This window comes from Heptranchias perlo, unplaced genomic scaffold (genome assembly GCF_035084215.1).
Source record: "Heptranchias perlo isolate sHepPer1 unplaced genomic scaffold, sHepPer1.hap1 HAP1_SCAFFOLD_1835, whole genome shotgun sequence".
In the NCBI taxonomy this organism is placed as follows: Eukaryota; Metazoa; Chordata; class Chondrichthyes; order Hexanchiformes; family Hexanchidae; genus Heptranchias; species Heptranchias perlo.
The window spans coordinates 1-21,281 of NW_027139115.1; the positions used below are offsets into that span (position 1 = coordinate 1).

Consider the following 21,281-nt stretch of genomic DNA (forward strand, 5'->3'; position numbering starts at 1 on the left):
CAAGTAAATGGAGAGCAGACCACAAGATGTTACAAAGATCTGCACCCATGAGATTCAATGGAATAGACTTCAAGATCATTCAGGGGGAGGGAAATCACTACTTTGGAAACTATTTCTGAGGAAGGACATTGAAAGGTCTTCTTATGTTTTTTTCCCCTTAACCTCTGATCCTGAAACCAATGACACACAGTACAGCATAGTTCCATGGACAACAGAAGCCCTCCAATACCTCCCGTAAAAGCTCATCCTTCCTATGAAAGGGAGAGGGGAGCATCACAGTTTAGTCCTGTGGTCACTGGATAAGAAATCAAGTGCAGAACTGTTTTTCTCTCTTCCATAGCTCCAGGATACAAGGCCATTTGTAGCACATTACTGCTACCCCAGCTGGGATCAACTAACTTTGCATAGACCAGGGACTGACCTGAAATACTACTGGTTCACACATGTGGTGACTTAGCCAGGTAGGAGCTCCCTCAAGGTATTTTAGGATTCTTCACTTACCGGCTAAAGTGAGTTCATTTCCTAGATACTGCCTTTCTTGTTTAAGGCGAATAATTTCTTCCCTTTGTTCATTATTTTCCACTGTCTTTTCATCTAACTCATCTAAACAAAAAAGGAGAAAAAGTCTCAATTGATGGACTTTAATGGCTTCTCACTGCTGAGACAACCAGAAAACACGATTCTTCTCCTTGCACAATGGACAGCAAAGTTTTACAAGTTCAAAGTGGTAAAGAATCTTACAGCATGATGTTCGTAACATGGTCCAACTTTTAATATATTGGGATTCTCAACCCAGGGCAAGATCAGAGATAAATACATTTACAACATTTTCAACTTGCTCAAGAGGTTGTTCGTCAGCACTGAATTATGGGTATTTTTGTACTTTACAACAATTAGGACCGTTGTCTGAAGGGTATTTTTTTTTAAAAAGCAATTTCCAATTTCTCCCATTTTGTCCCTCTCTCCTAATATTACCATATCATAACGTTATGATCCCACAAACACCAGAAGCTGCTCTATACTTCACCCAAATAGTTATTCTTCATTTGTGAATCCAGACAGTGGCAAGTCATATTTGACTGGAGGGCCTCACAGCTGAGCCCAAACCACTGTCAAACAAGAATCACTGGATAGCAATCAGGAACTCGAACCCTGTCTGATTTTCATTCTCTCTAACCTAGAGTGCAGGGGGTCAGCTATAACAGCCCTAACCACCATCTAGCTGAAATCAGCTAATGCAGCCCAGACCAAGGATCAAAACTGGAACCTTCCTAGTCTGTATGGTGCAATATCATACACTGCAGTACATTTATCCAAATCACCAGGAGAGCTGTTAAGAACAGTATATTGGAACATTGCCTGCACAAGCACATTTCAACTGGGTTGAACATTTAAATCCTAACTGCCGTCATTCTCCTGAGAAAATAAAGAGCAAACAGCCCGCTACACTTATGTCATCATATCAGCATCCACGGTTGTTCTGTGATACCATCATGCTATGAGAGATAGTTTGGATACCACTACTACTTGAAAGTGTAAGTATAGTGTGAGTAATTTCATGAATCTTTGAAGGTGGCAGGACAAGTTGAGAAGGCAGTTAAAAAAGCATTATGGGATCCTGGGCTTTATTAATGGAGGCATGGAGTACAAAAGCAAGGAAGTTATACTAAACCTTTATAAGATGCTGGTTAGGCCTCAGCTGGAGTATTGTGTTCAATTCTGGGCACCACACTCTAGGAAGGATGTCAACGCCCTTCGAGAGGGTACAGACGAGATTTACTAGAATGGTGCCAAGGATGAGGGACTTCAGTTATCTGGAGAGACTGGAGAAACTGGGTTGCTCAGAGGTGGTTATGGGGAGATTTGATAGAGGTGTTCAAAATCATTAACGGTTTTGACAGAGTAAATAAGGAGAAAATGTTTCCAGTGGCAGAAGGGTCGGTAACTAAAGGGCACAGATTTAAGGTGATCGGCAAAAGAGCCAGTGGCAACGAGGAAACATTTTTTTTTAAAACGCAGTGAGTTATAATGATCTGGAATGCACTGCCTGAAAGGGTGGTGGAAGCAGATTCAATAGTAACTTTCAAAAGGTAATTGGATAAATACTTCAAGGGAAAAAAATAACAGGGCTATGGGGAAAGAGCAGGCAATTGGGACTAATTGGATAGCTCTTGCAAAGAGCCGGCACAAACATGATGGGCCGAATGGCCTCCTCCTGTGCTGTACCGACGATGATACGATAATAAAATCAAGTGCACATTTTAAAATGTAGTGCTTTTTATGACCGCTGGGAGTCTGTGAGGCCATCCCAAATCACTGGTTATGTCAAAAATTACTGTATGAAATTGTTTTTTTAAAAAAAAAGGCAAAATATTTTTAACTTATAAACTTTTATTCTTCCAAGTACTGAATTGTCATTGCGATTTTAGTGGATCTCCTACTTTTATATTCCATTAAGCCCAGAGAGTAACCCTCCCACTTCTGGCAGAGTCACGGATGCCATCCCACCCTTCGCATCAACAGAGCTTAAGCTGCTATCTTTTTTCTCCACATTAAACATGATGTCTGTTTGTTTCTCCCCACCTCAAAATAATAACCCTGCAAGATCCCCAGCTATAACAATTATACTCCAATACCAGACAGTTTTCACTCTTTATTCCTCTCTACTCTCCAAATCTTCCTCTAAAACAGATTCTTTCAGACCAAAGGTATCTCCACCCTCTTGCTTCTTGCCTCCCATTCAAAAGGGAGTCCTCCCTTCCCTCCATTAAGGTCTCTCTTTCTCTCACCAGCTCTTCTACTGACTGTAAACAGGTTCTCCAAGGGACATTCTGTCACCTTCCCCTGCCCCAGAGTTTGGTTAATCTCACCCCTATCACCAAAAGTATCAATGCCTACAGCAATACTGAAATAAAGTTATGTGCGGTCAAATTTAGGAAAAATCTCGCTAAAAAAAAGTCACAAGAAGAATAAAACCTGATGGACCACCCGGCACCGGACACGATAAAGGCAAACCAAGCCCAGTCGGCCCTGCAAAGTCCTCCTCACTAGCATATGGGGACTTGTGCCAAAATTGGGAGAGCTGTCCCACAGACTAGTCAAGCAACAGCCTGACATAGCCATACTCTCAGAATCATACCTTTCAGCCAACGTCCCAGACTCTTCCATCACCATCCCTGGGTATGTCCTGTCCCACCGGCAAGACAGACCCACCAGAGGTGGCGGTACAGTGGTATACAGTCAGGAGGGAGTGGCCCTGGGAGTCCTCAACATTGACTCCGGACCCCATGAAATCTCATGGCATCAGGTCAAACATGGGCAAGGAAACCTCCTGCTGATTATCACCTGCCGCCCTCCCTCAGCTGATGAATCAGTCCTCCTCCATGTTGAGCACCACTTGGAGGAAGCACTGAGGGTAGCAAGGGCACAAAATGTACTCTGGGTGGGGTACTTCAATGTCGATCACCAAGAGTGGATCGGTAGCACCACTACTGACCGAGCTGGCCGAGTCCTGAAGTCCTGAGCTGCCAGACTGGGCCTGCGGCAGGTGGTGAGCGAACCAACACGAGGGAAAAACTTACTTGACCTTGTGCTCACCAATCTACCTGTCGCAGATGCATCTGTCCATGACAGTATTGGTAGGAGTGACCACCGCACAGTTCTTGAGGAGATAAAGTCCCGTCTTCGCACTGAGGACACCATCCAACGTACTGTGTGGCACTACCACCGTGCTAAATGGGCTAGATTCAGTACAGATCTAGCAGCTCAAAACTGGGCATCCATGAGGTGCTGTGGGCCATCAGCAGCAGCAGAATTGTATTTCAGCACAATCTGTAACCTCATGGCTCGGCATATTCCTCACTCTACCATTACCAACAAGCCAGGGGATCAACCCTGGCTCAATGAGGAGTGTAGAAGAGCATGCCAGGAACAGCACCAGGTGTACCTAAAAATGAGGTGCCAACCTGGTGAAGCTACAACTCAGGACTACATGCATGCTAAACAGCGGAAGCAACATGCTATAGACAGAGCTAAGCGATTCCACAACCAACGGATCAGATCAAAGCTCTGCAGTCCAGCCACATCCAGTCGTGAATGGTGGTGGACAATTAAACAACTAATAGGAGGAGGAGGCTCTGTAAACATCCACATCCTCAATGATGGCGGAGTCCAGCACGTGAGTGCAAAAGACAAGGCTGAAGCGTTTGCAACCATCTTCAGCCAGAAGTGCCAAGTGGATGATCCATCTCTGCCTCCTCCTGATATTCCCACCAACACAGAAGCCAGTCTTCAGCCAATTCGATTCACTCCACGTGATATCAAGAAACGGCTGAGTGCACTGGATACAGCAAAGGCTATGGGCCACGATAACATCCCGGCTGTAGTGCTGAAGACTTGTGCTCCAGAACTAGCTGCGCCTCTAGCCAAGCTGTTCCAGTACAGCTACAACACTGGCATCTACCAGACAATGTGGAAAATCGCCCAGGTATGTTCTGTCCACAAAAAGCAGGACAAATCCAATCCGGCCAATTACCGCCCCATCGGTCTACTCTCAATCATCAGCAAAGTGATGGAAGGTGTCATCAACAGTGCTATCTAGCGGCGCTTACTCACCAATAACCTGCTCAACGATGCTAAGTTTGGGTTCCACTAGGACCACTCGGCTCCAGACCTTATTACAGCCATGGTCGAAACATGGACAAAAGAGCTGAATTCCACAGGTGAGGTGAGAGTGACTGCCCTTGACATCAAGGCAGCATTTGACTGAGTGTGGCACCAAGGAGTCCTAGTAAAATTGAAGTCAATGGGAATCAGGGGGAAAACTCTCCAGTGGCTGGAGTCATACCTAGCACAAAGGAAGAGGTGATGTGGAGATGCCGGTGATAGACTGGGGTGGACAAATGTAAGGAGTCGCACAGCACCAGGTTATCGTCCAACAGCTTTATTTGAAATCACAAGCTTTCGGAGCTTTGCTCCTTCGTCAGGTGAGTGAAGGGTTACATAAAGGCACAGCATATATAGTCAGAGAACAATGCCTGGTGATTACAGATAATCTTTCTAACTGCCCTTTATCACACCTCAGCAGAGAGATAATCACAGCAAAGGAGTGAATGGTGTTCAGTCAGGTTGGTGATGGAAACATTACATCCAAGAATACTGAATACACAAGGGGTCAAATCACAAAGACACACAGAGAGAGAACAAGCCAACTACGACTTGAGTCTGGATGACTCTACGTCAGGTGGGGTTACGTGTAGCGTGACGTGAACCCAAGATCCCGGTTGAGGCCGTCCTCATGGGTGTGGAACTTGGCTATCAATTTCTGCTCGACGATTTTGCGTTGTCGTGTGTCTCGAAGGCCGCCTTGGAGAACGCTTACCCGAAGATCGGAGGCTGAATGTCCTTGACTGCTGAAGTGTTCCCCGACTGGGAGGGAACCCTCCTGTCTGGCGATTGTTGCGCGGTGTCCGTTCATCCGTTGTCGCAGTGTCTGCATGGTCTCGCTGATGTACCATGTTACGGGGCATCCTTTCCTGCAACGTACGAGGTAGACAACGTTGGCCGAGTCACAGGAGTTTGAACCATGTACCTGGTGGGTGGTATCCTCTCGTGTGATGGTGGTATCTGTGTCGATGATCTGGCATGTCTTGCAGAGGTTGCTGTGGCAGGGTTGTGTGGTGTCGTGGACGCTGTTCTCCTGAAAGCTGAGTAATTTGCTGCGAACGATGGTCTGTTTGAGGTTAGGTGGCTGTTTGAAGGCAAGTAGTGGAGGCGTGGGGATGGCCTTAGCGAGGTGTTCATCGTCATCGATAACATGTTGAAGGCTGCGAAGAACATGGCGTAGTTTCTCCGCTCCGGGGAAGTACTGGACGACGAGGGGTACTCTGTTGGTTGTGTCTTCTGAGGAGGTCTATGCGATTTTTCGCTGTGGCCCGTCAGAACTGTCGATCGACGAGTCGAGCGTCATATCCTGTTCTTACGAGGGCGTCTTTCAGCGTCTGTAGGTGTCCATCGCGTTCCTCCTCGTCTGAGCAAATCCTGTGTATTCGCAGGGCCTGTCCATAGGGGATGGCCTCTTTGACGTGGTTAGGATGGAAGCTGGAGAAGTGGAGCATCGTGAGGTTGTCCGTGGGCTTGCGGTAGAGTGAGGTGCTGAGGTGCCCGTCTTTGATGGAGATTTGTGTGTCCAAGAATGAAACCAATTCTGAGGAGTAGTCCATGGTGAGTTTGATGGAACTTGTTGATGTTATCGTATAGTCTCTTCAGTGATTCTTCGCCGTGGGTCCATAGGAAGAAAATATCGTCGATGTATCTGGTGTATAGTGTTGGTTGGAGGTCCTGTGCAGTGAAGAAGTCCGGCTCGAAATTGTGCATGAAAATGTTGGCGTATTGGGGTGCGAATTTGGTCCCCATGGCTGTTCCGTGTGTTTGGGTAAAGAACTGGTTGACATTGTGATCCAGGATGAAGCGGATGAGTTGTAGGATGGCGTCTGGAGATTGGCTGTTGTTGGTCTTGAGTGCTGAGGCTGTCGCAGCGATGCCGTCATCATGGGGGATACTGGTGTAGAGTGCCGAGACGTCCAGCGTGGTGAGAAGTGTTCCTGGTTCAACTGGTCCGTGGGTGCTGAGTTTTTGTAGGAAGTCTGTAGTGTCGCGACAGAAGCTGGGGGTTCCCTGTACGATGGGTTTCAGGATGCCCTCGACGTATCCAGAGAGGTTCTCACACAGGGTTCCGTTGCCTGATACGATAGGACGTCCGGGTGTGTTGGCTTTGTGTATCTTTGGGAGGCAGTAGAAGTCTCCCACGCGGGGAGTACGTGGGATGAGAGTGCGTAGGATGCTTTGAAGGTCTGGATCGAAGGTCTTGATCAGTTTGTTGAGCTGGTGGGTGTGTTCTTTGGTCGGATCTGCGGGTAACCGTCTGTAGTGTTCCTGGTTGTCCAGTTGTCGGTATGCTTCTTTGCAATCGTCCATTCTGTTCTGTATGACGATGGCTCCTCCTTTGTCCGCTGGTTTGATGACGATGTTGCGGTTGGTCTTGAGAGCGTCGATGGCGTTGCGTTGTGCTCGGGTGACATTCTGGACTGTCTTCTGAGTGCAGCTGATGAATCTGGCGTTGACGCATCTCCTGACAGCTTGAGCATACATGTCAAGCTTAGGACATCAACCCTCCGGAGGGGTCCAATTTGACTCTTTAGGTTCATGTCACGCTACATGTAACCCCACCTGACGTAGAGTCATCCAGACTCAAGTCGTGGTTGGCTTGTTCTCCATACACAGCGAAAAAAAGTTATCTGTTTTTAATACAACTGGTCATTCTCTCTCTCTCTCTCTCTCTCGGCCTTTCTGGTCGCTCTCTCTCTCTCGGCCTTTCTGGTCGCTCTCTCTCTCTCGGCCTTTCTGGTCGCTCTCTCTCTCTCGGCCTTTCTGGTCGCTCTCTCTCTCTCGGCCTTTCTGGTCGCTCTCTCTCTCTCGGCCTTTCTGGTCGCTCTCTCTCTCTCGGCCTTTCTGGTCGCTCTCTCTCTCTCGGCCTTTCTGGTCGCTCTCTCTCTCTCGGCCTTTCTGGTCGCTCTCTCTCTCTCGGCCTTTCTGGTCGCTCTCTCTCTCTCGGCCTTTCTGGTCGCTCTCTCTCTCTCGGCCTTTCTGGTCGCTCTCTCTCTCTCGGCCTTTCTGGTCGCTCTCTCTCTCTCGGCCTTTCTGGTCGCTCTCTCTCTCTCGGCCTTTCTGGTCGCTCTCTCTCTCTCGGCCTTTCTGGTCGCTCTCTCTCTCTCGGCCTTTCTGGTCGCTCTCTCTCTCTCGGCCTTTCTGGTCGCTCTCTCTCTCGGCCTTTCTGGTCGCTCTCTCTCTCGGCCTTTCTGGTCGCTCTCTCTCTCGGCCTTTCTGGTCGCTCTCTCTCTCGGCCTTTCTGGTCGCTCTCTCTCTCGGCCTTTCTGGTCGCTCTCTCTCTCGGCCTTTCTGGTCGCTCTCTCTCTCGGCCTTTCTGGTCGCTCTCTCTCTCGGCCTTTCTGGTCGCTCTCTCTCTCGGCCTTTCTGGTCGCTCTCTCTCTCGGCCTTTCTGGTCGCTCTCTCTCTCGGCCTTTCTGGTCGCTCTCTCTCTCGGCCTTTCTGGTCGCTCTCTCTCTCGGCCTTTCTGGTCGCTCTCTCTCTCGGCCTTTCTGGTCGCTCTCTCTCTCGGCCTTTCTGGTCGCTCTCTCTCTCGGCCTTTCTGGTCGCTCTCTCTCTCGGCCTTTCTGGTCGCTCTCTCTCTCTGCCTTTCTGGTCGCTCTCTCTCTCTGCCTTTCTGGTCGCTCTCTCTCTCTGCCTTTCTGGTCGCTCTCTCTCTCTGCCTTTCTGGTCGCTCTCTCTCTCTGCCTTTCTGGTCGCTCTCTCTCTCTGCCTTTCTGGTCGCTCTCTCTCTCTGCCTTTCTGGTCGCTCTCTCTCTCTGCCTTTCTGGTCGCTCTCTCTCTCTGCCTTTCTGGTCGCTCTCTCTCTCTGCCTTTCTGGTCGCTCTCTCTCTCTGCCTTTCTGGTCGCTCTCTCTCTCTGCCTTTCTGGTCGCTCTCTCTCTCTGCCTTTCTGGTCGCTCTCTCTCTCTGCCTTTCTGGTCGCTCTCTCTCTCTGCCTGTCTTTGTGATTTCAGTATTCTTGGATGTAATGTTTCCCTGACCAACCTGTCTGAACACCATTCACTCCTTTAATTGCTGTGATTATCTCTCTGCCGAGGTGTGATAAAGGGCAGTTAGAAAGATTATCTGTAATCGCCAGGCATTGTTCTCTGACTATATATGCTGTGCCTTTATGTAACCCTTCACTCACCTGACGAAGGAGCAAAGCTCCGAAAGCTTGTGATTTCAAATAAAGCTGTTGGACTATAACCTGGTGTTGTGCGACTCCTTACAAAGGGAGATGGTAGTGGTTTTTGGTGGCCAATCAACTCAGCTTCAGGACATTGCTGCAGGAGTTCCTCAAGACAGTGTCCTAGGCCCAACCATCTTCAGCTGCTTCATCAATGACCTTCCCTCCATCATAAGGTCAGAAATGGGGATGTTCGCTGATGATTGCACTGTGTTCAGTTCCATTCGCAACCCCTCAGATAATGAAGCAGTCCGAGCCTGCATGCAGCAAGACCTGGACAACATCCTGGCTTGGGCTGATAAGCGGCAAGTAACATTCGCGCCAGACAATGACCATCTCCAACAAGAAAGAGTCTAACCACCTCCCCTTGACATTCAACGGCATTACCATTGCCGAATCCCCCACCATCAACATCCTGGGAGTCACCATTGACCGGAAACTTAACCGGACCAGCCATATAAAAACTGTGGCTACAAGAGCAGGCCAGAGGCTGGGTATTCTGCGGCAAGTGACTCACCTCCAGACTCCCCAAAGCCTTTCCACCATCTACAAGGCACAAGTCAGGAGTGTGATGGAATACTCTCCACTTGCCTGGATGAGTGCAGCTCCGAAAATACTCCAGAACCTCGACACCATCCAGGACAAAGCAGCCCGCTTGATTGGCACCCCATCCACCACCCTAAACATTCACTCCCTTCACCAGCGGCGCACTGTGGCTGCAGTGTGTGCCATCCACAGGATGCACTGCAGCAACTCGCCAAGGCTTCTTCAACAGCACCTCCCAAACCCACGACCTCTACTACCTAAAGGACAAGAGCAGCAGGTACATTGGAACAACACCACCTCCAAGTCACACACCATCCCGTTCCTTCATCGTCGCTGGGTCAAAATCCTGGAACTCCCTTCCTAACAGCACTGTGGGAGAACCTTCACCACACGGACTGCAGCGGTTCAAGAAGGCGGCTCACCACCACCTTCTCAAGGGCAATTAGGGATGGCCAATAAATGCCGGCCTCGCCAGCGACGCCCACATCCCATGAACGAATAAAAAAAATGTATGCATTGGCTGATCGTTGGTCCTTTCAGTAGTTATGTAACTTTTTTTGGTTGGTATCTTATCATTCCATACTTTTCTCAGGCCAGACTCCACCAAGCAGTCTCACGATCACTTTCCCTTCTGTCTTTCTCGCTCCCTACCATACTTCTTCCTCTCTTTTCCCCTCCTCTGCTTCTCTCTCGCTCTCTTTTCCCCCTTCCACTTCTCTCTGGGTCACCTCTTCCCCACTCCACCTCCCTCTCTCCCTCCTCCTTCACTCTTTTCCAAATCAGCAATACACACCTTCACTATCTAGCAACCCCTGCTGGTAAGTATGTGTGTGTGGATATTGAGCAAGGCTCAGCTGTGATGCCCCCAGTCACATAGCCTGCCAATGCTATCTAGGATCACCGATGGCCACAAGGATGAGCCAGCACCTTCACAAGAGGAGGAGAAAAAAAATAGAAAATAAAATTTAAGAAGAAAAATGATTTATCTAATGAAGGAAGAATAAATTGACAAACTTGATGGTCAGAATGGAGTCAATGATCATAAACACAATAAATATTATAAAGATATAAGAACCATATTTTCTAACATCCACAAAAATTACATCTGAAAATTCCCAAAGTTGTCAACCAGAAGAATTCCATAAAGCACAAAACCTCCAACAGCCTTAACCAAATAAAATATTAGGTTCAAATCTTGGTACATCAGAGAAAACCCTTGTAGGATTCTCCGAATTGGAATTAGGAAAAGGAAAATTGGAAAATAAATCAACCATTCCAGCACATCTACAAGTGGCTGGTTCAAAATAAATTTTGAGAGAAGCATAGTCACCTGCCCATCTGCTTAATCAGGAATAATTTAAACAGGTTTGCAGTGCTAAAACATTACTGCAACCTTTGAGAAAATAAAGCTGCTTTAATTTGGGTGTTAGCTTAACTCAGTGGTAGTGTTCTCGCCTCTGAGTCAAAAGTTTTATGGGGCAAGATGCACTCCAGGTCCTAAGTACTTCAATGTCAGGACTGAGAGTGTGTTGCTTTGTCAGACATGCCATATTTTGCAAGGCATTAAACCAAGGTTGCATCTGCCTTTCAAGTGTATATAAAAGATCCTATGGCACATTTTCGAACAAGACCAGGGAGGTCTCCCAATGCCCTGACCAACATTCACCCCTCAACCAACACCATCAAAACAGATTAACTGATCGTTCATTGCAATGAAGTCTGTGGGAGTTCTTATGCACACACTGGCTGCCACATTTGCCCACAAAACAGTGATTATACTTTACTGACTGTGAAGTACTTTAGAAGGACCTGAGATATTGAAGGCAATATATAAATGTAAGCTCTTTCTTTACCCAATTTGTTTTAGTTTATTGTTTCGAGTTTACTTTTTACTCCTAAAAGTTGAGAGAGCTAGCATATGTCTACTCAATGGGCTGGATTTTCCTGTTCCTGTGCCCGGTCGCAGCAAATACAGGAAAATTGATGGGAAGAAGCACATGCTCCTAATGAAGCCCTCACAACTTCCCGCCCATTCATTTAGAAGGACTGAAAAGTGGGGCAAGCAATTATGGATGTGCGCTCCTCTCCCCCTGATTTTTCTTGTATTTGCTGCACCCAGGCCATCCAATATCCCCAGGCACAGGAATATGAAAATTTGCCCCAATGATTTCAATGGTACTACCATGTAGCTATATTGCACATCAGATCCTGACTGTGCAATGATGAACACTGGTGAATAAGTAATCACTTGGTATCATTATTGCATTGTGACTGGCTTATGATTACATAATGTATCATTTAATTATCTATAATAACCAAATTGTTATCCCCCATATCAAACATAGATTAATAACACTTTAATATTTCAACGGTAACCCATAACCTACCTTTAAGTTTGCAGATTTCATGTCTTAGTCTCTTTGAATGTTGTTTGCAATCATGCACCTCTTTTCTGGTGTTTGTTTCATTTAGCCTGGCTTCTCGTAGTGCACCCTCTAAGGTTTTAAACCTAGCTGTAAGATCCATGATGTGATTGGTAGCTTCAACCATATCTTTGTCCTATACAAAAAGTAACAAAACAAACATTATTGCAGCATACAAAGTGATTCTCAGAATCCAAACCTAAATTCTGATATAAGCCACATCTTCAAGTGGACTTTTATGTCCTCTAATATGGCAGTACAATTTAGATTGAACAGCAATACACCAGGGCCAGAATCACAAGCCACATCTGGGTGGATAACAACAACAGCGTGTATTTATATAGTGCCTTTAACATAAAAAAGTCCCAAGGCACTTCATAAAATGAGATTAGAGGCAAGAGGCAAGAGGTGTTGAATGCTGTATCCACTGAAGTTATCTGAAATCTAAGGTCAATTACCAAAAACGTTATTATGCCAGACATAGAAAACTTTAATATCCTTCCTTCAAAAACTACTGGCTTTAATAGCATAGGTGCTGTATAATGATCTAACCATGACATACTATTCATTCCATTCATTATAAAATTCAGGTGTATATGGGAACATAGGTTTTAAGATCTGCTTATAGTTGAGATCAGAGGACATTTACTGAATATTGACTGAGCATTTGCTCAGCTTTTACAGCATAATTTTAGTACCTTTAATTCCAGCATGGTAGTGAGTTCCTGTTCCCGTGCCTGTAACTGTCCCACCTGGGCAGAAAGCTCCAGCATGGAGGAATTTAGACTTTTGTTCCTGTCCTGGTTGAGGCAAGCAGAATCCATCAATACAATTTAAATGGTCATTTACGAGGCAGAATTGTTAATACTAACTATGGTTTTATTACTGACAGTCCTACCTCTAGCTCTTCACAATTGCTAGCAGCCTCTGCTGCTTTTTCAGACATTTCTTGCAGCCGTTGCTGGGTACAGGCGAGTGATTTTAGACAATCAGCTTGCTGAGATTCCAAAATTTTTTGTTGCACATTTAATGTTCTAATGATCTCATTTCTGTTCCGCAGTTCATCTATTAAAACACAATGTTACTGACTGTTTATATAGTAACTTTTTAAAAACTGGATTATGCATTTATCCATTCACCCTTTGCACATTCCTGATCTGGAGAGAATGTTTTCCTTTTAATCCAACAAAATTGATGTGTTTTAAAAAGAATGATTTATAATGAGTACACTAGGCATCTTCACCGCTTTGTCTCTTAAAGGCAGCAACCTGTGCTGGGTTGGTTAGTAATCCAATGCTAGGTGACAAAATATGTTTCTGCACCTCGCCTCAGAAATGGTCTCTCATAGGGAGGCCAGCCAATTTGTGATGAATTAATCAGAATAAATTATACGCAAGGCTGTCTTTTTTCAGACAAATACTCAAGGCTAGGGCCGCAGCAAGGCCTTATTATGGGAAATTATTTTTTCCTCTCTTCCTTCATGAAAGCAGGGACTAACACTGGGTTTATAGTTCCATGGGTGTCAGATGTTCCCTTGTACTAGACAGTACAATGAATCCTGATATTGTTTATGAAATCATGCCACTGGATTGTGGGGAGCAGTGATTTACAACACCCCCACTGGCAAAAAAAGTGATTTCAAGAAAAGAATTCTGCTAATTTATCCAGAACAGCACATTAAGTCTATAGGGTGCTCCAAGGCGGTAACACATCTCAAGACTGAGATGATAAACTGTTGGCACTTAGCTTTCGTGGATGACCCGCCTGGATATGTTATAATCTTTTATGAAACGGTACTAACGTTCCACTTTGGCACATCTCTCTTCTAGGCCGAGTATGCGCAGGCGATCCTCCTCCCATGCTAGAAGCTGCTTCTGGTGTGCAGCCACCATTTCATTTAACTCTTTGTCCCGATCTTTTAATTCTGCAACAAGCAGCTGTAACTCATTGCGTTGTTTCTGAATGGTGCCATTCTCCAGATCGGCATTTGCATTCTGGGGATAAAAAGGTAATGTCATAAGAATTTTTGTCCCGGTTTTTGTTTCTTGTACTTGAAACACTATTGTTAGATTACTTTATAAAACAGGATATCACTGATCACCAGTGGGTTTATCATAATCCTATACCTTGATAAAAAGTTGAGTTATATATTAGTAAAAATCTGAATGAATAGGATTTATTTATACTCCATAAAAATGACAACTGAATACATAATTTCCCCTATCAATCAGGACAGCTCTACTCACCAATCTACAAAGAATATATGAAATGTGGATCACTTAATCAGTTATGGTTCAAAACCAGTTATGGTTATTCTGATGAATCTAAAATATTTAATTGAATTTTCAAAATTGTTGATAAAACTACCTTATGAATGGAAATTATGTAATTTTCTGATAGAGATTTAATTTTCTTCTAAAACACATTTCAGTCTTCCTCCTGTTATTTATTGATCAGCTTTTACTCCAAATTAATCCATTAGTGAACTGGCAGTAGTCACAGAAAAGGAGACAGATTCTGATGTCACAGGATACTGTCTATGTTCATAATATTTCAAAGTCAGCCTGCCCACAGAGGTCTTCATTCTAACTGGATAACATGAAGTGGAGCATGAGTAGGCCTTTCAGCCCATGGAGTCTGTTCTGCCATTCATTTACATTAGGGTTGATCTGTACCTCAACTCCATTTCACTTGATACCGCTACCTAATAAAAATCTGTCGGTCTCAGTCTTTAAAATGTCAAGTTCCAGCTTTTGTGTGAAAAACTGCCTCCTAAATAGCCTAGCTCTAATTTTATTATGTCCCCTTGTTCTGGATTCCCCCAACAGAGGAAATAGTCTCTCTGCATCTACCCTATCCCTTTATCATTTTAAACCATGTTATTTTTTGCTACACGACTCTCTAATCTCTGTATTTATACAGCCCCTCACAACAATCAGGAGGTCTGTAGACAACTCCTACCAGATTCTTGCATCCTTTGCTGTTCCTTAAATCTACCCATCGTGTTTCCACTGCCTGATCACCCTTACCGAAATCTGCGGTAATTGTGTATTTTTAAAATCAGTATTACTACTCACTCCCCCTCCTTTCCCAATTTCCCTGTCCCTTCTAAAGATCCCATAGCCTGGAATATTTAGCTCCCAATCATGCTCAGGTTGTAGCCAGGTGTCTGCAGCAGATACTACATTATACCCCTTAACTGAATTTATGCTTCTAACTCATTTGTTTAATTTCGTGCAATCGTGTACATAACTCTTATCTGGGAGACTGTCCCCACGCTGCCCATATATTCTGCTGGTCTTTGTCTCATAACTTTTTTTAAAAATGTAAATGTGGCTATTTCCCACCAACCCCCCTGCTAACTGGTTTAAATCTTCTGCTACTGCCGTATTTATCCTTTCCACAAGGCCATGGGTGCCTCCCCGGTTTAGGTGAAGGCCAACCCATCTGTGGGCCTTCAAAGAAGGCGTTCTTTGGCCCCAAATATGATTCCAGTGTCCCAAGAATCTGAAACCCCCCCTTCTACACCATCCTTCCAGTCACAGGTTGACAATCTTAATCTTTCTCTCCCTATCTGGTCCAGCATGTGGCACTGGGAGTAATCCAGAGATTACTACCTAGAGGTTCGGCTTCTTAATGTACAACTTAGCTCCTCGAAATATCTTTGTAGAACTTTGAACCTACTCCAATCTATGTCATTGGTTCCCACATGAACCACGACTTCTGGCTGCTCACCCTCTTATTCCAGAACCTTTTGAATTCGCTCTGCCATGTGCCAAACCCTGGCATCTGGAAAGCAATATACTCTTCAACACATCTACAAAAGGAAACTATCTATCCCGACTATAAAATCCCCCACAATCACCACTCGCCTAGTTTTACTACCCATACTGTTTCTGCCAGGGTAACCCCTCTCCGCCCAGTGCCTTGTAGTCGCTCATGGTTATTCTCCTCTATGTAACCGTTTTTGGCCACATCACTGGTACCTAAATACCTATTAGGCAAATCAAGTTCTACAGATGAGAGCCCCATTCTACTCTCACCTTCCTGCCTTGTCTGTCGATGGTCACCCAGTCCCCCTTACCAGTTTCTCTATTCCTGTGCGGTGACCACCCTCTGGAACGTCTGCTCCAGAAAACTCTCTCCCTCCCGAATGTTGCAGTCAGTCCAGTTGACTCAAGTTGTGCAACTTTCTGCTCAAGGAATGCAACCGTCGTACACTTCATACATATGTATTCACCCTGCATGGTATGCGAGTCCAGACAGGTCCACACCATGCATGCCGCCCACATCACTCCAGACTCTAATCCTGCCATAAATATTTATATGTTTAACCTAACAGATATTTAATCCAGATTTGTTAAGTTATTGTTTATTGAATTTATTCTATCTACTCACTCCAAGTTATTATTTTTACTTAATATGTTTCGAAAGTTGCTTTGTCATACCCCTGGAAGCTATTGTATAGTGAAAACTATAAATTAAGAGTTCAGATGAATAATTTCTTAAAAAAATATTTAGTTCTTTCTTGCCACTACTGCTCTTCACTTGTAGGTTCTTTTTCATTTTTGGTGGGTGGATGGGAAAAACAATCCAGTAATGGATTGGGGCTTGTACTATGAAAAGACAGTGGCTGATTCACCTGCTAATAATCCTAAATGATGGTGACAGAGTTTGCTGTGTCCTATTCAGCAAATCTGAGTGTTAGGGAAGACTCCCAGAAACCTCAGCCTATTCCCAAGTTCCTACTGCACTCGGCCTTTTTCTGCGTTATACATTCTATGCAATCTATGTAAATAGAACTGAGCCAACACAATGGTCGTAAACTAAGCCCAGTCCAACATGACACTCTTTCCAATGTATGAGCATAGCTCAAGAGCAGAAAGAAAGAATTTTAGACACAGTTTCCCTACTTGATCATTTCCCGGGGAAAGCAGTCTCTAAATTTACAGATCCTAACTATATTCCAACTTCATGGAATGTAGGTACTGGATGTTGAATTACACTGTTGTAATGTAAGATTAAAGAACAGCACCTCATCTTTCAGCTGGGCACACTGCAGCCCTCTGGTCTTTAGTAACTTCAGACCTTAGCTCCACCCTCTTCACAGCATAGGGTGCTTGCAATGTGGGGAGTGTCTGTCAATGTCTGAGAGATGGGGAAGACAGGTTTGTGTTTGGTTTGGAAACCCTCCGTCAGGCAGTGATGGGGGTCTGGATCCTTGGTATGGACCAGTTCTTTTTCTCTCCTCACGTCTGAAGGATCCACCTTGCTTTGCTTGCATTTTCAGTTTTCATTTCATTTCTGCTGCATCCACAACTTTACTATTTTTTTCCCCTCTTTCTTTCTCATGCTTTTCATATACGTGGTTGACAGGTACACACCCAAAGTGTCAAAACTTGCCTTTTCTCTTTACATACTGGCCTGTTTATTTCCAACATGTTCAGTTTTTAATATCAGATTTCCTGCATTTGCAGATATTCCTTTTTGTTTTAATGTCAATGGTACTAATTTAGAACTAGATGGTGCATAACTATGTACGGCAGCAGACCTCAACCTGAGCAGAGCCAAAGAGGGAAACCACAAATCTCAGGCTATAATTTTTCTACAAAGAGGGAGGAAGAAAAGATAAATAATTAGATGATGGTCACTAACGGATACTTTTGTGTGCTACCTAACAACCAATTGGTTATGGTCAAGTCATCTGACTCCCAACCAGTAGAAGACCTTTGAGGACATAAAGAGGAAGTATTCCAGCATCTCTACTGACCATTCAGGTTTCCAGTTGAATTAAACTATTACTTTACATTACACTATTACATTAGAAAATATTAAGGACAAGTCCTAGAGGTGGGTAAAGATGGTTTTAATCACCATTTCAGTATTTGGGCCCATTTCCAGTCTCAAACTATTTGGTCCCCCGGCGAGCAGAAGACCAGAGCTCTGGCCTCTGAATGCTGAGTTGACATCTAGCAGGGTATTCGCATCCGGTGGGAATGGAGTGGCGACTCCATCTCATCCAGCCAGTTCTCCTGGTAGGGAGTTGTGAGTCAGGCTAACGGCCTGCCCACGTAAAAAGGGACTTTGTTATGGAAACAATCCAGAGCACGATGTAAAGCAGTGGAAGAAATGGGTTTCCTCATGTGCCACCAGGCACAGAAGAAGGAAGAGAAAAATATTTGGTAGCCTGGCTTGGCTCCACTCAAACCCCATTAGATATTACTCACGTTTCTTGTACAGCCATTCAATACTGGAACTGGGTGGATGGCTTTTGTAGGGCAGGTTTTATATCTTGCTGCATTTGCCAGAGCAAAATCTTGCATTTTCCCAAAGTTCATCTTTGAATCCCCAATAGATTTTGAACAGCTAACATTCTCTAATGAAGGCTGAGGAGGCAATCAAAAATCAAATGTTACTTTTACAAAATTCGTAATAAGTGTATCAAGACTAAAATTACTATAAAAATGTTTTAAAGTCTAAAGAATATAAGGGGCTGTAGCATTATTGTGTTCACTAGAGGTCCATGGTAAAAGTCACAAGGAATTAATGGGCACTGAGAGTTTTCTCTTTAGAAAATAGTGCAGACAGGATATTAAAAAATTGTAACAAGCATCATATGTTATTTACTAGATCTGCAGTATTAATGTAAATGAAGCATTAAAAGATAAGACAAAAAAAATCCAGCAATTGGACACACATCTAAAATCTGTACATAACTCCCAATCTCAGCTATGCTGCTGGGGAGAGATACCGGCCCCGATTTTAATTTGGGGGGGGGGCAAGTCTCAAAGCGGGTGGCACACCTGAAGAGTCCGGGGATGTGGAGGCCCAGCCAATCTTAACAGTCGGGCCTCATTTGGATAAATATTCTTGGGAGTCCCGCATAATCCCGGCCTGATCTACCACCTGGCCGGTGGGCGGGAGCGTGAATTTGACGGCAGGGAGAGACCGTAGCCAGGGCCTCGTGGGAACGGTCGCCGGCAGTAAATAAGGGGAGGGGTGGAGTGAGGTTGCACCGCGACCGGGGGGGTCAGATGGGATTGTAAGGGGGGGGGGGTCTTGTAGATGTAAACGATCCGGCGGAGGCCGGGGCTGAGGAGGCCCAAGGACTCCTCGCCGAGCCTGGGAGCAGCACTCCTGTTCCTCCTGGCCCACAAGGAGTTCTCATCTGAAGTCATTTTTTAAACACGCAGCTTGGTCTCTTCTGGTCATTTGGTACCTGTGCTTCGGCTGTCAGGTTGCATGCAGTGCGGGACTCCCCCTGACACATTTAAATCATTATCATGGCACCGATGACATGATTTTGCATTTCAGGTAGACCCCCGCCTGCCTGTAGCCGGAGCCTCGGCCGACTTTAAAGTCAGCGATAATGAAATGGCACCAGGCAGGAACGGAGCGACCTCAGGTCTAATCTTAACCCCTCTCATACGCCGTTCTTGCTGGGTGGGGGTTAAAATCGAGGCTACTGAGTTGAAGCCGAAGAGGGAGGTGGGGAAACTACAGGTAAAGTCACCAGAGGCCACTACCAGCTGTTTCAGAGAACACTAGTGTAAGCCAGTTATTTTTCGACTCTTATCAGCAGACAAAACCTCAAAGGAAAGGCCTTGCACTCAATTGTAAATAAATAAATAGTACATAAATAATACTTTTAAAGTTTCTTTTAATTATCTTCCTTACCGTAGGTTTTGGAGTGCTAAGCCACTGTTCAAGGTGACTTTCTAGAAGAGGGTAAAAACACAATCCATTAATACCTGCAGAAATTATTGCTTGGTAAAATCCAATCAGTGCTATGGAAACAAGTATGCATGACTTTTCAGGTTAAGGATCCATCTTAAAATGCATGCACAATACCTGAGGCAGAACTTGATGCATTTACTGGATTCCTGGGGTTAATAAGAGCTGAGTCTCCAGAAGGGAGGTCCCCTTCCATTTCAACACCCGGTACCTACATTCAATGAAATACAAGAAATTTAAAATTGGATGCATTTTTTTTAAATAAGGTGATTGACAGCTAAGCATCAGTTCTTATTTCATCAGTATAAGTATGCAATTCAAAACCAGAGTCCAGAGCAGTGCATTAGACCTCACATAGTGCTATAGTTTTGCATGTGTGCACCATTTTCAAATCCAGTTTCTCAATGTAATTGTTGCAACGGTATTTTTCTTAAAAACCAAAATAAACCGTACAAGATTCAGAGGAGAACTAGCAAGCTAGAAGGGGAAAGAACAGGCAAATTTAAGCAGGGGACGTGGCGGATCGGCAGCGACTGGATCTGTTTGGATTCGGTTGGACCGGGCCGATGGCCCTGGGTTTGTGATTAGCATCTGTTGTGGACTCCAGGGCAGGCATCTCTAGGTGATGGGGAGCTGTGTTCACAAATTACCTTTTATAATTAACCAATAAGGATGCACTGGGTTGCCCCAGTGACATCAACTGAAAACCAAATAAATAAATGTGCCCCCTTTTTAAAAGGGGCACAACTATTAACAGAACTTAAACAAAAGAAAAAACAGGCAGATTTGAAAAATATCAAAACAAAAATGCATCGTAATTGTACTTCATTTAAAATATTGTTATGAATTTTCAACAAAGGTATGAATAATTAAGAAATACTATTTCTCTCACTTCTGAGGCATCAATGTGAAGGGAGAGAAAAAGGAAACAAGTGGATCAAAAATCTTTCAGATGGGAAAAAGGGAACAAATAATGCAGCAATTTTGGGGATGAACTAGGAATGACCAAAAAAAAGTCTGTGGGGACAGTGGAGGAAGTAAGAGGAGAAAAGAGGGCAAATGAGGGAAAACCAAGAGGAAAAGTAACCTTGGGAGAAGAGGTGGGAATTTAAAAAAAAATTAAACATATAAAATCATGCACACCATTGTATTCACTTGAAAATAACATGTGTCCAAATTCAATTTAAAATTACATCATGCAGTATGGTTAATTCCAATTTTGCCTGATCTCTTCCCTTCTGGTTACCTGGCTTCAATCTTAAAAATACATGCATCCATACAGGGATATAATCTGCAGCTGATTACAGGGAAATTGTACAACTAGCCCATGTTATTAATAGATAGTACCATGTTACAAGGCAGTCACTCATCAAACGGACCCTCATGATCAAACAGATTATCAGTGTCATATTAACCCAGGGATAGATTACTGTCCATAAACAGAAATGTAAACAATCTTACAACACCAAGTTATAGTCCAACAATTTTATTTGAAAATCACAAGCTTTCGGAGGCTTCCTCCTTTGTCAGGTGAATGTGAATGTGAATGTGACATTCACCTGACGAAGGAGGAAGCCTCCGAAAGCTTGTGATTTTCAAATAAAATTGTTGGACTATAACTTGGTGTTGTAAGATTGTTTACATTTGTCAACCCCAGTCCATCACCGGCATCTCCACATCATAAACAGAAAAGATAATCAATATAAAAATAGCAATACATACTCACCATTTTACAAAAGTTGA

At 44.5% G+C, this 21,281-nt stretch overlaps 1 protein-coding gene across 1 annotated transcript; it reads right to left on the reverse strand.

Annotated features, from left to right (window-relative positions):
• Positions 1-501: 501 nt before the first annotated feature.
• LOC137309842 (coiled-coil domain-containing protein 62-like) lies at positions 502-19,744 on the reverse strand (the record flags this gene model as incomplete). Its single annotated transcript, XM_067977857.1, has 8 exons — positions 19,656-19,744; positions 19,482-19,522; positions 18,032-18,190; positions 13,606-13,798; positions 12,703-12,869; positions 12,503-12,604; positions 11,769-11,940; positions 502-603 (listed from the first exon to the last, which is right to left on the reverse strand). Coding segments are annotated over exons 1-8 (1,015 nt in total), but the record flags the coding sequence as incomplete, so codon positions are not given.
• Between the last annotated feature and the right edge of the window lie 1,537 nt (positions 19,745-21,281).